The sequence below is a fragment of the Melanaphis sacchari genome, unplaced genomic scaffold (assembly GCF_002803265.2).
Source record: "Melanaphis sacchari strain LSU unplaced genomic scaffold, SCAv2.0 Contig76_pilon_pilon, whole genome shotgun sequence".
NCBI classification, from domain to species: Eukaryota; Metazoa; Arthropoda; class Insecta; order Hemiptera; family Aphididae; genus Melanaphis; species Melanaphis sacchari.
Genome location: NW_020271544.1, coordinates 477,383 through 493,618, shown reverse-complemented (window position 1 = coordinate 493,618; position 16,236 = coordinate 477,383). Strand labels below are relative to the sequence as shown.

Below are 16,236 nucleotides of genomic sequence, written 5' to 3'. Positions count from 1 at the left end.
TTACCCGCGATATTATGATTCCCGCGATGCTTATACGTATTTTTGGACCCTTGAGCAGCCTGTACCTGAGGTCCACGCCGTTCCAGAAGGACACAAAGTAACGTTTAATCTGTACATTGTCTCCCCCGTGCAACCTGTATACAAATAAGTTTTATTTAAAATGTGCAATCGTTATTATGTGTAAATAAACCATTAGATACTAATTTATCGTGCGTTAAATTGTAAACAATTTATTATTATCATCGCGTGATCCGTTAAACCTGAATTATGGCGGTGCGTACCTGTAACCGTCGTAGTCGACGATGACCATTATTTCCGGGTAAATGGCGTACGGAGCTTCCCGTTTGGTGATCGATCTTTTTCGCCTGCTCCTCGGCAACGCGTCTGGTTCCATTAGCGCTATAAAAAAACGAAACCATTTCGAGTTAATAACAATTTTTTACACCTAACCTATTGCCACGGGGCTCGGCGTTGTGTCTTACCGTAATCTCCCGCTGTTCGGTCGGTATCGGGATTCCTCCTGTACACTACGTGCTTGTGATGGGCTACGAACTTTTGTGACTTGAGCGGGAAACCTTGGTCGGACACTTCGTTTTCGCTGTCTCGGAGCTCTTGGTCCAAGAACATCTCATCGTCCGAGGTGGCAGACTGTACGTGTCTCCTGTACTCGGCCGGCACGGGTTTCACCACCAAATGATCGCCAATGGTACCTTCCTAAAACCGAACCGTACGTGAAATAAAATTAACAATTCCGATTTCGTTTTTAAAAATACAATATCAATTCGACCGATTGAACCGATATGCACTTTATTATTATTATATATCGCGCAGTCGCGGTATGATGCGACACAAGTTTCGGTAAATTGGGATACGATTAGGACGAGGAGACAATCGTGTCCGTGGAAACCGGTTGCCGTGCAGACAAATATACTATAATTTAATATTTTTTTTCACGCTACAAACCGTTATTATACACATGTATGATGTGTAATGTATAATATTATGCTATTTAGATTCACGTATGCACAATAATATTATATTGATTTATGGTGAAAACTGGAAATAACACGTATCAGGCGATTTTTTTTCTCTAGCTCGTCGTCTTACTATTCCAAGAAAGTCGCTTTGCATCACAAATCTTTATAAAAATAATTTCGTGTAATAGCATTAGCACCGACGCGGTAAAACGGCTTCAGCTTCGAACGCGTAAAAAAATACCCGTGTACCTATATCTATAGTTATAAAACTATAACTAGGCGTCTACAACGACCTACTACGCGTGTACTGGATTCGATACATTTTTTATGTATAAACAGTATCATTATTATATACTGTCGACGAGTACGCTAATATATGTATATTATGTGAGTATCATGTCTTAATTTAAAAAAAAAACCGGTGTTTTTGACGCTGCGAACATATATACGCAAGACTGCAGGGAACGGCTAATAGTCGGGTATATTATTCTGTTGCACACTCAACTAAGTATATTGCAATCGACAAATTTAATTTCACAGGTTAAATAATGATTTATAATATCTCATGCGCATGCCGCGTAAGTAAATTAAAATGTAAACGATTTAATAGCTAATTTAAATTATCGAATTAAAAATCAATAACACATATAGATATAAGTATATATAATATTCATATATACTCGATTTAAAAACTGTACTATGTTTTATTGTATTATAAACAAATGTTCTGATAATTTAATGGCAAATTAAAACATATTTATATTCCACATTAATGACATTTCCACTTTTCTAGTTTTTGGTTTTTGGCAAACTATATTATAATACATATTCGAGGTTCATTAAAATTATTATATATATGTATACATTCAAAACGACCATTTGATTTTATTTTTTTTTTTGTTAGTATAAACTCTGTATCCCCGATGAAATAATGTTCTAAGTAAATAATTATGTATTAGTATCCTGACTATTAAGTGCCGAATCGCATTTCAAGTACGAGAGTAACATATTATATTATTAATAATAATGACGTGTTTCATAAAGCCTGTCATATTGCAATGCAATTAAACAACAATAGGCAGAGTTCGTGAAAAAAAAAATAATTTCTTTTCAGAATCAAATTTCATTGAATACAATATAACATGGCGTGCGTGTATAGATTATTGTTGTCTCTATTAGGTATTGGACGATGTCAACGCCACAAGGTATAGTAAATAATAATACCTAATAATATAATGATAATACGATGACTTAGGTTTCAATGCAGAGTAGACACGTCCCGAAGCAATATTCTGCAGTTCATAAGACAAACAAAAAACAAAAATGCATAACTAAACAACGAAAATTAACACGCTATTAAGTACCTACACCGCGTAAACGTTTTGTCAGTAGGTTCTACTACTATTCAGTATCTACCTCTCAATACGGTCATAGTGTAATTTTATTCAATGGCGTCTGGTCGATAATATTTACATTGCAAGCGCGTCGTAAAATAATAACGGTTATGAAATACCTATAATACGGGTGACCAGTGGTAAGAAGCAAAAACGGCAGCCAAGTGTTAACCCTTTCACTGCAATGTACTAAAATCACAAGTACTCGCCCTGTGCTGGATTTTTGAAAAATAAAATAAAAATATTTTATCACCTTATACTGGAAGATTTGGACATTTTGAAAATATTTGTGACGCCACCTTCACATTGATATTTTAATATCAGTTCAATAATTAATTGCAATTGAAAGTCAGCTAAAGAAATACATTTTCCTGTCACCGTTTTATAAGCTGAATATGCCGATAACAATTTTCCCGTTTATTTTTTTAAATTTTAGATTTGATTACTCGCATATATGCAAACATAGCAGTGAAAGGATTAAGACTGTTTGAGAGTAATAAAAAAAATATAATAAAATCGAGTTGACGATCGGCAGAGAAAGGTAGGTAGGTACATCTTTATAATATATGCTGTTTGAGTAATGGAAGGAGTGTACAATAAACAAAATACACGTGTATGGTTAAATAAAACAAACACGGACGTTAAATATTTGTACAAATTTTGAAACAAAAATGGATTTTTGAGCCAAAGCCAAGAAACTAAAAATTAAAAAGGAATAGAAACAGAAAAAGCACGTATATAAAACCGCACGGTCTCGCGTTTGCTTATACGTACCCATATACGTATCTCGTATATAATAATAATGATGACATGCACCCGATAGACACGTAGTACATTTTTATTATGCATTATGTGCACTAATAATAATTTACCAGCTCATGTGTATTATTATTGTTATGACGTTAATGCGATTGAAACTTGGGCGAGACGTCTTTTTTTGTGAATATATTTAAGTATCTATACCTACACATATAGGGGACAACCTCGTATTCTCGTGGAATCACGAAAGTTCGTGCCGAAAAATTCATGTTCTCAGAATAATTACACATATTTTGTAGGTAAATAATTCATAATATCATATTCGTAGCTATTAAATAAAGGATAAATGTTATATTGTCATGTATTATGGTTAGTGTTATTAGCTAAAAGTTGTTGTGAATTTATTTTTATATCTACCTGTATTCTATATAGTAGGTACAGAGTAAGAGTTTATTTTATAATAGACATTACCCGTTAATAGTTAATTAGGACATTAGTCATTACTCGTTAGGTATACAAAAATATTAAAATTAATCAATTAGATAAGATAACTTAATTTATTTAACACTTTTAAAATATATCTATCTAGGTAAATTTTACATACGTGAATTTTTTGTCATTTAAATATTGATGAATCAATTCCGATGTACAGGGCATAGAATGATAGAACGAGAACTTTGATTGTAAATTACTATATGGTATACGAAAATAATTTCGCGGGTGGCTAACAAAAAATAATTTTTAGTAGAAACCGAACCAGAAAAATTGTTGGAAATCTTACCAGATTGAACTGATTATCTTGGAGTCAATTTATGTTTTTGCGTTTTGAAGTGATCATTTAAGTCCGATCGTCGACCATGAATTACTGAAAATGTTCTATGACAAGTTATACACTGTACCTTGAAATCATCAGTATAGGCTTGTTTTTGAATAGATGGGAAATAATTTTGACATTTCTCATTAAAATGACAGAGTATTTTTAGTGGCATAGTCACTATGTTAAAAAAAAATAAAAAATGAACTACATAAAATCACGACAATATAAAGTATTAATATGTAAAAAACCGTTGATAGACTTCACAGTTGCGTACAACCAATATTGTCCGCATATAAATGCATACTGATTACTGAAGTCTGAGACTACTGGAGTACAGTAATACAGTAAACAATAAACTATACATTGAAATAATTATATATTATTATCTTTCGTAATCGCATTTCTTGAAATTCGAAAATCATAACATGGTTTTTCCCGACTAGCGATTGTAAATGTAATCAAAAGTTTAAGGCAGTAAAGGTTGTCTAAATTTAGAAAGTTTTTAATTTTTATTATTGTCATTGTCACACATTCCGACGTTCAATGTCAAATATCGTTGTAATAATTAATATTTACAATTACGTTTTGTTCAATAATAAAATCGACAATCGAGTAAGTAAAATAATTATGAAAAAAACCCAGTACAATTAATTGGTGCCCCGATAAACTATTCGGGACGCTGGGGACATGGATTCCTACACCGACAACGTCCTGGGAAATCCGGGACGAATAGCCACCATAATTTAGGTATATTTTACAAGGTGTAAAGAATAGTAAAGTATCTATCTATCTATGTATATATTATATGCCCAACTAATAATAATACATTATAAACATTTAACTGGAAAAGTGAAAACACAAAATGATGAATCATTAAATAACGAGCGTTAAATAAATTAATAATAATCGTCTATATTGGTTAGCGTTATATGGCACGTATTTTATTAACACGTCAAAATTTTATAATATATTATAAACGAATTAGTCATCACAGTTAAGTGAATAAAAAATTATTAATACTTATAGTCATATATATATGTAAACGACGGCGACGTACGCGCGAATAAGTCCTTTCATTTTTGCACACTCCATAGACCAGGGTGGTATGCCTATATTTATACATTTTACACCCCTAAATTTATGAATGTCATATAATATTTACATCGACACATATCAAATGTATATATTTTTATTTCTGAATTTGTATATCAGATGGTCTAAAAGTTTCTTTTAACAGTGTTATAGCTTAGGTATAATATTTTCTATAGATACATATATAATTTAATTGGCAATTTTTTTTTTCAATGATTTTTGTATGAAATAATTTTGATTTAAGCCACATAATTTTTCTGATACTATAACGTATAAGTATTTCGTATATATCAGTAGACCATCAATTATGCATTTATGAATGATTTAGGAAATGACCTGTTATGCGAATGTCCTTATTTTATCTACATATTAAGCCATTCTGGGGGCGGAGATCTTTCAATATTTCAAAATATTTTTTTCTGACAATAATAATACTAGTATATAAATAATTGTAAACCATCTGAGTTTTATTTTTTATTGCTTGAATATCATTTAAAGTATAGGCTCTTAGAGTGTATAGTTTATTCGTTATTTGACAAAAGAAAATTCAATGCTAAACACTCATAAAAGTTCGTGCACGTTGGCGTTATTTTTTTGGAACACGTCACAGCATATTTGTTAAATCCCTGTTATATTATATCTATGTAATATATACCGTTGTTTTTTAATTTTTATATTTTATGTTTGTGGCACTCGAACGATAAACATAAACATATACATTTTAGAGGTAAAGACGAAGAACGGCATAAAAAATATATCACCGTTCGATGAGCGTATTGCGTGGATATTCAGGTTTCATTAATTTTGACTAATTTTTTTGATACGACTCGGCTCATTATCGTTATTGAACTCGTGCGCTGTCTACTTATGTTCTATACAACCTATAAATGTATTCGCTGCGGGTGTTAACGAATTCAAACGTTTGTGTTTTGTAAACAAATTGTTATCTGATGAAAATTACAAGATATTTAAATGCATTATTGCCTAATACACGCACCCAGAACTGGTTATAAAATTAGAATATTTATTATGTTCTTTAATTAAAATTAATTATAGATAATATTTTTTATGTGCTATTATTGATAAGTTGATTTGCCAACAATGACAATATAACGCTTATAGTATGTTTTATCATGATCATTATTCATTATTGTTATTGACGTTAACGTACGTAGTTGAGAAAAATATTATTTATCCATTAACAAAACAATAACAATATTAATCAAATCTTTTTTTTTTTAGACGAAACTATTTAAACAAATCGTTACAGTGATAATTTTTTTTTCATTACAATTGTGGTTTTCACAAGAAAAGTGAGAGTAGGTGGTTTTGTTAAGTTTCCGTGAGAATATAAAACAAAGTTAAAATTAATTTTTTTAAATATTATCCCGTAGAGGTTTCAAGGTAAACATTTTTACTGGACATGGTGTATTAATATAGCTTATTTATTATTTGTGAAAATAAAAACCACTTAGACTACATTTAACATTTAAAAAATCATGATGGGTACCTTAGATTTTTTCAAAAATTATGCAAAGAAATAAAAAAATTACTTCAAATCATTACTACGTAATGTATATGTTATAAATTATAATTGAAACAATAAATTGTATTCCTTACAAACTCTTTATACTTATATATATATATATATATATATTATATATGTAGGTAAAATTAAAAAATATGTTTATACATGTATCTATATTCTATAGTATATAACCTGTATAAAATGTATAAGCCAAAGCAGGTTAAAATTATTTTAATATGATGATGTCTCATTATTTTAAATTGAATAGTCATTGAATATGTTTGTGGAACATATTTTATTCATTTTAATTTATACTATAGGTGTTCAATAAGATTGAAAACTTTTATTACTATATGCATATTTTAATGCCTACATGGAGCAATAATAGATGTAAATGATAACATTGCTGTATATTTATAATGTAAAATTTAAAATATTTATTAATTTCATTAATTATATCATATTATCGTTTATAAGTCCGAATTAGTCTAATGATCATTTCAAAACTTATTAAACACTATGTATAGTAAATTTTATTTCGGAAACAAATCTATGAAGGTACTATTATAATAATAATATATTTACTTGCTTTACAGTAATTTTTGCGTATGGAGGAATGGCACATATCATTAAATGATTTGACTTCTTTTTAATGGGATTTATGGTTACGTGACTACATGAGCTGTATTTCTCCACTTTAAACGTTTCAATAACATTGTACAACTATATATATTGTATAGTATATATTATAATTAGCCGCTATTATAATACAGATATTCTTTAAAGATTAGCGAATATAAAAGTTGAAATTTTACTTTTATAGAAAACGACATCCCGTCGACTTAGAAAACGCACATCTCCATATTCGTCTTGGTTTTTTTCGATTAATATCTCTATATTGTTTTGTACGTAGCTATGGTATAAATTAGATTCAAGACGGTCTTCAGCGCTATTACGTCAGTGCGTACGTTAAAGTCTCTTGCTCGCTTTATTGTTGTTCGTCGCCGAAGTATAGATTATTAAAATATATTATAATAATTTTCAAAACTATATATTATTGTACCTTGGCAGTCTTATTATATTTTATATAGTTTATATTGTTAAGGTACTTCGCTTTACATTAGGTACTATATCGTATTTATTTACAATATATATAGGTACTTATTAGCCAACTGATCGTAAGACAATAGGTTTAAATTCCCAACGATTTTCTGTATGCATTATATAACTTATTTATAATATTATTATAGATAGGCATACGAGTACGTATGGTATACAATGCCATTCGAATATCATCATACACGGCGGAATAGGTTTTTGTTTTCATTCTGATTTGTATAAGCATTCATATCGAGATTGATAAATAAAATTGTCGATCATATTAAAATATTATATCTTATCAAATGTATATAAGGATATAAAAAAATGATGTATATTTATACACATTGGCGAGGCGATCGAAGTTCGACGTAATATTATATTATATGTTCAACTAATCAAATTTCTAGGGAAACCGAAATACATCGTACGGATACACGTGCGTATAATATTTATGTATATATATTATATATATTATATAACATAGAGTTATATTGTATTGTAGTGTAATAGATGTAGGTAACCTCGTGTCAAATTAAAGGTATATAGGTTGGCATAGGATGGGAGGCAGAATTGTTGACTCCGCATCCAAATATTATTGTTTTTTTGCTCAAACCTTGAGCTGGCGCATTATTATACATATATACGAATTGCAAATTTTTCGACGAACGTGCTTGAACGGCACTGATATTGTATATTGTATTCGCGTACGTATATAACGCGAGTGTATATACGGTATATACGTATAGCATTATATAACGTATATAAAAAATATAGATATACCAAATCCGTGAGATTTGTTTAAGCTGGTATATATCTATGCAAGTATATATACTACATTTTTTGACTTTTTAGCCGATTTACGTGTGTCTGTAGTCAGATCCGCAATACACGACTACTGCAGTGTCATAATTTATATAATATTGTGTAACCTCGTCTAGGGGTCAGACACCACGCGTAACCGGAACGAATACCGTGTCCAATCACTCCAATCCACCGTACGATGCGTACAATCCGTAATATTATTATTATATGTACTGTCGCGCCCGTAGTGTTCGATATTAGCCTGCGATTTACAACAATACGACGCGACGATCGCGTCGCTGTCGTGGGATCCATCGCACGTCCGAATCATGATTCCCAGTGGCGATTTCACAAGTCTGACCATCTATGAAGTATCCGATGATGTATGTATATACGATACCATCATATTATAAGTGTATTATTGTTTGATGTCTTGTCGTTCCATTTATATATATTTGTATTGTTATAAAATAATCGAAACCGGGTTGCGCAATGGCTCCCGAAGAATAATATTCGTTATGATAATAATAATTTTTTTTTTCAATTATATATATTGTTCAATGACCCAATAACGACTGTGCTCGGTCTCCGTGCCAATTTATTAATCAAAGAAGAACACTGAGTGAAAAAAAAAACCGTTTCACGTATATATATATGTTCAAACGACCTTATTTCGTCGCCTCGTTACGCATATATATTATATTAATTATGTATACTTATATATGTATATTAATATTATCTACACAAAATTTAAAAATCGCGTTGTTCGTAGATTATTTTTCTAAACCTAATTATATACAATACATTAAATGAAGACGCATTGATTATTGTGTTTGTCAACGCGTAACTCTAGCGGCTCTCGGGTTTACTTTGATTACAACAACGACAGCGATCCGTCTCACGGCCTGACATTTTATTATATATATAATATTTATTATCTTCTATTATAATAATGTCGTTATATTATTGTATTATGGTATTTTGACTCGACCTTGTCACGCAACTGACTTACCATAAGAATCGTTCCGTCCTCGTGGTCGTTGTGTAAGACGACCGCCGCTCGTTTATCGACATCTTGATACGGCACACCGATGTGTTCCTGCAAAAGACAAACGAAAACAACTGGTTAAAAAAATTCTAGTATATTATAGGCGTATAACAACGTTATATATATTATTTAGTAGGAGGTACATAGAATTCTCAACAACGTAACAATATAAAAGAATCAAATTATCTTGAATAGATACGCAATGCATTTGGTTCTTTCATCTTCACAACGATATCGTTGTATTAAGGTTAGGTATAATATAATATAGGTGGGTTGTTAGTCAAAATAAGTAAAATATATATATATGTATAAGTCATAGGATATATATAAAACCGTCATCATTATCGTGGTAAATAGTTGGTAGCTGGCTGATCAAAGTCACTTCTACCTACATCGTAAATACGATTTATCACCATGCAATATATCAATGAGTGTAGCACTACCACAAGAGAACCATATGAAAATCATCCCTCTTTATAAATTGATTAATAAAATACTGTTCATTTTATGAAATATTAGGCTCTCATAATATCGAAATAATATTATGTATTGATGATTCATTAAAAATATTAATGAATTTAATTTTTTTATTTGATACGGACATTTTACTAATGATATATAGGTATAGTGAATTCTTAATATTATCGTTATTATTATGATTAATTTTAAGATTTATGATTCGAAAAAATAGAGTTACAAATTCCAATCTCTATTGGTGCATAATTAACGATTATACTAGTTGTAGAAACTATATCAATATCAGTTTTAATATAATTTCAAATTTTTTTGTAATAATTAGACATGTTAGATGTTTTCTAATAGATCGTTTTTCAAATTTAAAAATACATATTTAATAGGTAATGAGGAAATAGAAAATTGATTTTATCAATAAGAATTATTTCATTTTTTCGTTTGTTTATGTTGTTAGGAAATTCATAGATATATGACAGGGAGTGGTACAAGGTGTATATCACTACGTCGTCACAAGCCTCCCTAACAATAAAGCTTAGGCGATATTACCTAGACTGTAGCGCGTAGGAAGTGTCAAACTATAGAATTAGTATGTTTCTATTTTTGTTCATACAATATTATATTGTGTTGTAATATATTTTAAGTGTACATTCGTGTACTTGTACATAATAATTTACCGTGGCGAAGTGTTTTTTTTGTTTGCAAATACAATTTCTCGATACAAGTTTCGTTGATTTATACGAGTCAATCCATTTCACGCCACATTGACACACTGAGTTATGTAACGCATAAAATATGTTCATCATTTAACGGAAATTACAAATTATAATGCATAATATTGTGTATAATATTTATAGGTCATCAGGAGCATCGTGCCCATCGTTTACATGACGTAGTATTTATGAACAACGTGCAGATTATTTATAAACATATATAAGTCATATCTCAAATGTATTTAAACTCGCATCCTAGAAGTATTTGTCTCTTTAGTTTTATCGGTTAATTGTCAATGTATATTATATATATTATATAATATTACATGATAAAAGGCAACGCACGTGAAACATATTTATATAAAGAAACATTACTACGTTTAGTCGTTTTAAGCGAGTTATATCTCTTTAAATAATTTTCTGACCAATAATTACATGATTTAATAGGTATTTGATGTGAGTAATAAATATATATATAAATGAAAACAACTCGAGCGGTTTTCGGCCCCGGGCAGTTACATAATAATTATGCTTTATATACGTAGGTACATCGTATTTCGTATATTTCTATTATGCTATTATGTATAAGCGAGCTCTTTGTGCAGGATACGTACTTACGTACCTATATATTATTATTATATATTATAAATTTGTTAACGACTGCAATATTTCAGTATCATTATTATGTATCATACGCGCACGCGGAAAGAGTGTGTTGGTTTTGTTCCGTAATTATTACATTTCACGGAGAAATCACGTGTATAAATATACAATATATATATAGGTGTAAATATCGTGTGCATTTAAAATGCGTATTAGCCGTTAAAAAGACCACACCTTGACGCTAGTGATAAACTTATGATGCGTGGGTGTTTATTCTTACGTAACGCACACACGACACACACGCTGTTATATGTATGAACATAATAATAATTTTTACTTGAATATTCATATTGGTTATTGTATAGAATATTCATACATTATTGTACAATTTACACAGATGAATCACGAATGTGCGTATAGATTAAGTATTTTTTTTTAAACAAACCGTTTCGCTGACATAATGTTTACGCTTTATATTTATATAAGTATATTATATTATAATTTATTACTTTATGTATTTGTAAGTATTAAAATGAACCTTGAACGACCTATACTATAATGAGGAAATCATTTTGATAGTAAACGATAACTGACCGCTGAATTATATAAGGACGATTTAGTGCTATTTTAGGTTTTACAGTTATCACTATGTGTAAAATGATGTAGGTACTAAAGGATTAATAATTAATATATTTCCTTTTTAAGATTTTTTTGATTTTATTTTAAGATGACGTGATTTTATCTGCGATTAGGATTTAAGTAAGTATTTATTTCAGATTTATCAGTAATTATCTTAGGAGGTAAAATCTTAATGCATGAATATTAAATAAGTTTATTTTTATAGCTTAAAAATATTTAAATTAGTAAATATTTAGAGTATTGAAGTTGAGATGTAATCCTCATAGCTATATATTGTACCGACATCTAACTTATAATTCTATGCCAATCAATTCTATACTTATCAAAACTTATAAATTTAAAATTTTCAATTTCAATAATCGAAAAAAGACTCAAATCCAATATAGACGTTAGATATTTATTATTCAAAGTCCTCAAAAAGAGATTTTACTTACTAATGTTTTGTTGAAATGACTTATAGTAAAACTCTCCATTTATTTTATTATAATAACTAAAAATTTCTAAAATAGAATTATCTATTGGCTATTAGACTTAGAAATGTATAAATCTACAGTGAAAAAAATCTTACATGGTTTTTAATGTATATTTATATTACGTATTATACGTTAGGTATATAATTGCGTCAAAAGTTTGCACATATACTAAGTGAAGTTATCAATCATATGATAATAATACATAACATAAAATATTCCATTTATTATAGTAGCAACGAACTATTTGCATCGTTTCATAATACTCGTCAAGCTGGTCTGTAACTGACAAAAAAAAAATAAAAATAATATCCAATAACGAATGCAAAAACTACTTAATTTTCAATGAGCACACTTAAATGTAGGTAATACTTATTATCGTTATAATGCGAGATTTAAATATTTGGAAAAAAGCCAAAAACGTTGCGTCCTGATGATCGGAGGGGAAGAGTATAATTAATTTATTAAAATCTTATTATTATGGTTTTTTTTATTTCAACTAAACGGTAAAATGACTTACCATATACAAGAAAATGTGTATACTTTTACTGCCGGATTAACAGTTTGTTTTTCTGCTACAAGAGGATTTTATGTATTACATTGTTATAAAATAAAAAAAATGTATGTTATATATCTTTTTAAATACCTATTCCGCCAAAAAATGAATCATAGTATTCTAAAAAAAAAAAATTATCATCCTATTTCTCGGTCATTTTTTTTACAAATTAGGTACTATGTATTCTAAAACATTATAATATTTTTATAAAAATCTTGAATATACGCACAGATTATATAAAAAGTAAAAAATTATAAAATTATTTGTATTTAAATGTTAAATTATTACAATATATAGTAAATTTTTTTTTATTCATCATTTTAACAAAAACTCACAAAAAATTACACATAAATTTACCAGGACAATGTTTAATGAGTTCAACATTATAAATAATTGTCAACTAGTGATTTTAATTCAGTATGGTGAACGGTCGTAACGAGTATATAGATATTGTCAATGTTTTATTCATACTGTATGTTATAGTACCTTGCCATGTATATATATGTGTTTTATCTAACGTTTCCATTATTATTTGATAGTATTCAATAGTATAACCTCGACGAGTGACATCACAATACGCAGATAACACCACACATAAACAAACACGAATTGTGTACACGAATAACACACACGCACATGTATAATAGTATATAACCGTCACCTACGCTTGGTTTTAGATGGGGTAAAAACAGGAAAATCCGACGATAAGCGTTATCGTTTAAGGGCAAGAAGTTGGAAACCGGTTGGAACTTCGAAAAAAACGTTCTAATACATATTATATTATTGCAGCGAATAAGTAAAATAATAAAAAAAATTTATATAAAAAGTAGTTAAAATGAAATTCAATGTACTTACTTCTAAACCAAATATATAATTATTATAATCTATATATACGTTTCATAGGTACAATATATTATTTATGTTTACCTTTATGGCTTTATATATAAATAAACATCGTTGTTCATTATAATTTTAATCGGTAAACAAAAGGAAAAATTAAGAGGCTCAAAATAAATTTTCATCATCCTATTAATATTTTAGTTGATGATTTTGTAAGGCCATCCCAACTAAAAATTATTTAATTTAAATTTTTAAATTGAACATTTGATTTCTGGTCAGGTGACACTGCTGGGAGCCTTCCTATTAATGTTACTTTATGTCAAATTACGCATGTCAACACACTTGCTCATTATACCTTGTCTCGTATAGATTGTAAATATATTTTAAATAAATGGTTAACTTAATAAAAATTGAACATTTCTTTGAATTTTACATATCACGGTGTATAATAATAATAATAATAATAATCGATGCGCATTGTACCATTTCTAGATTCGAATAACCGAGTATTGTGTAATAAAATAAGTTATTATTATTATAATTCATTGAACATGTTTAAAACCATGTCGAAAATTATAGTTGATTTGTACAAATATTTTTATAATAATTATTAATTTCAGTAAAATCAGAATATCTGCAAAAATATTGAAATCATTCATCTAAATACATTATAAGTTCTTTGATGTTTAAATTCGTTGTATTATTTATTATTAAAATTTCGTAGCCAAAACTCAAAAAAAAAAAAATTTAAATAAATTGAAATTAAGTTTTCATTTTAAAAATGATTTTTTAGTACAAAAGTATCCAATAAATAAGGTTTACAACCGGTATAACCCGTAAAATTACGATGATGACGTAGGTATAATATGCCTCATACGTAGTTAATAGGTATTATTACATTTTTATGCGACAAATCGTAAATAATACTAAATTATATTCTTAAGCAGGTTAAAGTCACATTATGTTATAGCCGATTTAATACACAATTGATATGATCGGAAGTTTAAAAGTTAAACAAAAAAAATTATCAATATATTGCGATATCGTTTGTATTTAATACCTATGTTATTTTATGTAATAATTACGCTTATGATAGTTATATTAATTAGTAGATAATTTTTAATCGCAAAATTGTTATAGAGAGAAATTCGGTCATTTATAAAGGACTTGCATTAAAAATGTTTCATAGGTCATATAATCTCGTAATCTATATTTATTATAGTTTTCTACATAGTCAAATACTAGCAGGTATTCGATATACTAATGAAAATATGCATATATAATATATTATATATTATGTTATATATCTAATGCAATAAAATGAATTAATATTAAAATATTGATGAGGACTTACATCGTTGGGTAGTTCGGTATAGTGTACTGTATCTGTGGTGGAGTTGTGATGTGCCATCCAGGCACGTAACTTGTCGCCCGTGAAAAGCCGATCGGAAGGCTCTAGTTGTAAGTCGTGGTGTTCTCCAAACGCCTTCAGTCGAACCTTGTGAGCGCCGTCCGCATCCCGTTTGACAATCGAGTGCAGGCTTATCACCTCGTAAACGGGCACTGTGAACAAATTACAAGATAATTAACCCATAAAAGTCTATTATATAGTTATTACTTAATATTATTATACAATTTATTCATTACGTATCGTATTATACGCGTCATATTTAAGGCCTATAAAATAGGATTTATGCTAAATTTAAACTTTAAACATTTCTTGTAGTAATAAATTAAATTATTTTTCCTCCGATTGTTTTTCGTTTGTTATTAATATATATATATATACATTTTGTGTATGGCGTGGTGAAATGCGCCTTCATTATATTATTATTTAATGGTTGTATGATACAAGGATTGTTTATGATGACAAAGTCCATAGTTATTAACACTAAATAGTTCAATATTAATAATGTTTATCCATCGTATTAATCAATTTATACTTAGTTATCAAAAAATTAACGCGTAAGTAAAATTGCAGAAAATAATTAAATAAGTCAGATGATATAAAGTTATAGGTACCAAAGGTGTATGTAAATATATATCATACAGTGGTTGGATGGGGTTTAGAGAGAACGTTGACCGGTGTTAACGAGGCAGACAGCATTATTAGTATAAATCTGGAACCTACGCAAACACCTACATAAGTATAACACATTTGTGTAATAGAAACTCCTGTTGTAGCGGCGTGCAAGAAACGCGAAGAAGAGGAGAAAATCTCGCATAGTATAATATCGTGTGGTTAGGTAAACCTAACCAGCTGGCACAGATAAATAACTCCATAGTCTCTATATAGCATATAGCGTTCCTTGTCACCGACGGTTAGGCTATAGATTTGCAGTAGATAATAGATCTACATAGGTTTGCTGAAATGTATTTTCCGGAACGAATAGTGTATGATGGTATACTAAACTAACATTACTAACC

The 16,236-nt window shown here is 29.1% G+C and overlaps 1 protein-coding gene and 1 long non-coding RNA gene across 3 annotated transcripts in view; one reads left to right on the top strand and one right to left on the bottom strand.

Annotated features, from left to right (window-relative positions):
* The window catches only part of LOC112601189 (A disintegrin and metalloproteinase with thrombospondin motifs 1), a 51,551-nt gene that overhangs the window by 10,882 nt on the left and 24,433 nt on the right, over positions 1-16,236 (bottom strand). For both annotated transcript variants that reach the window (XM_025348661.1, XM_025348660.1), the window contains 5 exons: positions 15,164-15,372; positions 9,482-9,568; positions 483-714; positions 282-399; positions 5-134 (listed from right to left, as the gene is read on the bottom strand). In XM_025348661.1, the coding sequence (XP_025204446.1) occupies positions 5-134; positions 282-399; positions 483-714; positions 9,482-9,568; positions 15,164-15,372 (776 nt within the window). The remainder of the gene's footprint in view (positions 1-4; positions 135-281; positions 400-482; positions 715-9,481; positions 9,569-15,163; positions 15,373-16,236) is intronic.
* Positions 12,001-16,236, top strand: part of LOC112601193 — a 32,355-nt gene continuing 28,119 nt past the window's right edge. Inside the window, exon 1 of the long non-coding RNA XR_003115041.1 lies at positions 12,001-12,063. This is a non-coding gene — a long non-coding RNA (uncharacterized LOC112601193). The remainder of the gene's footprint in view (positions 12,064-16,236) is intronic.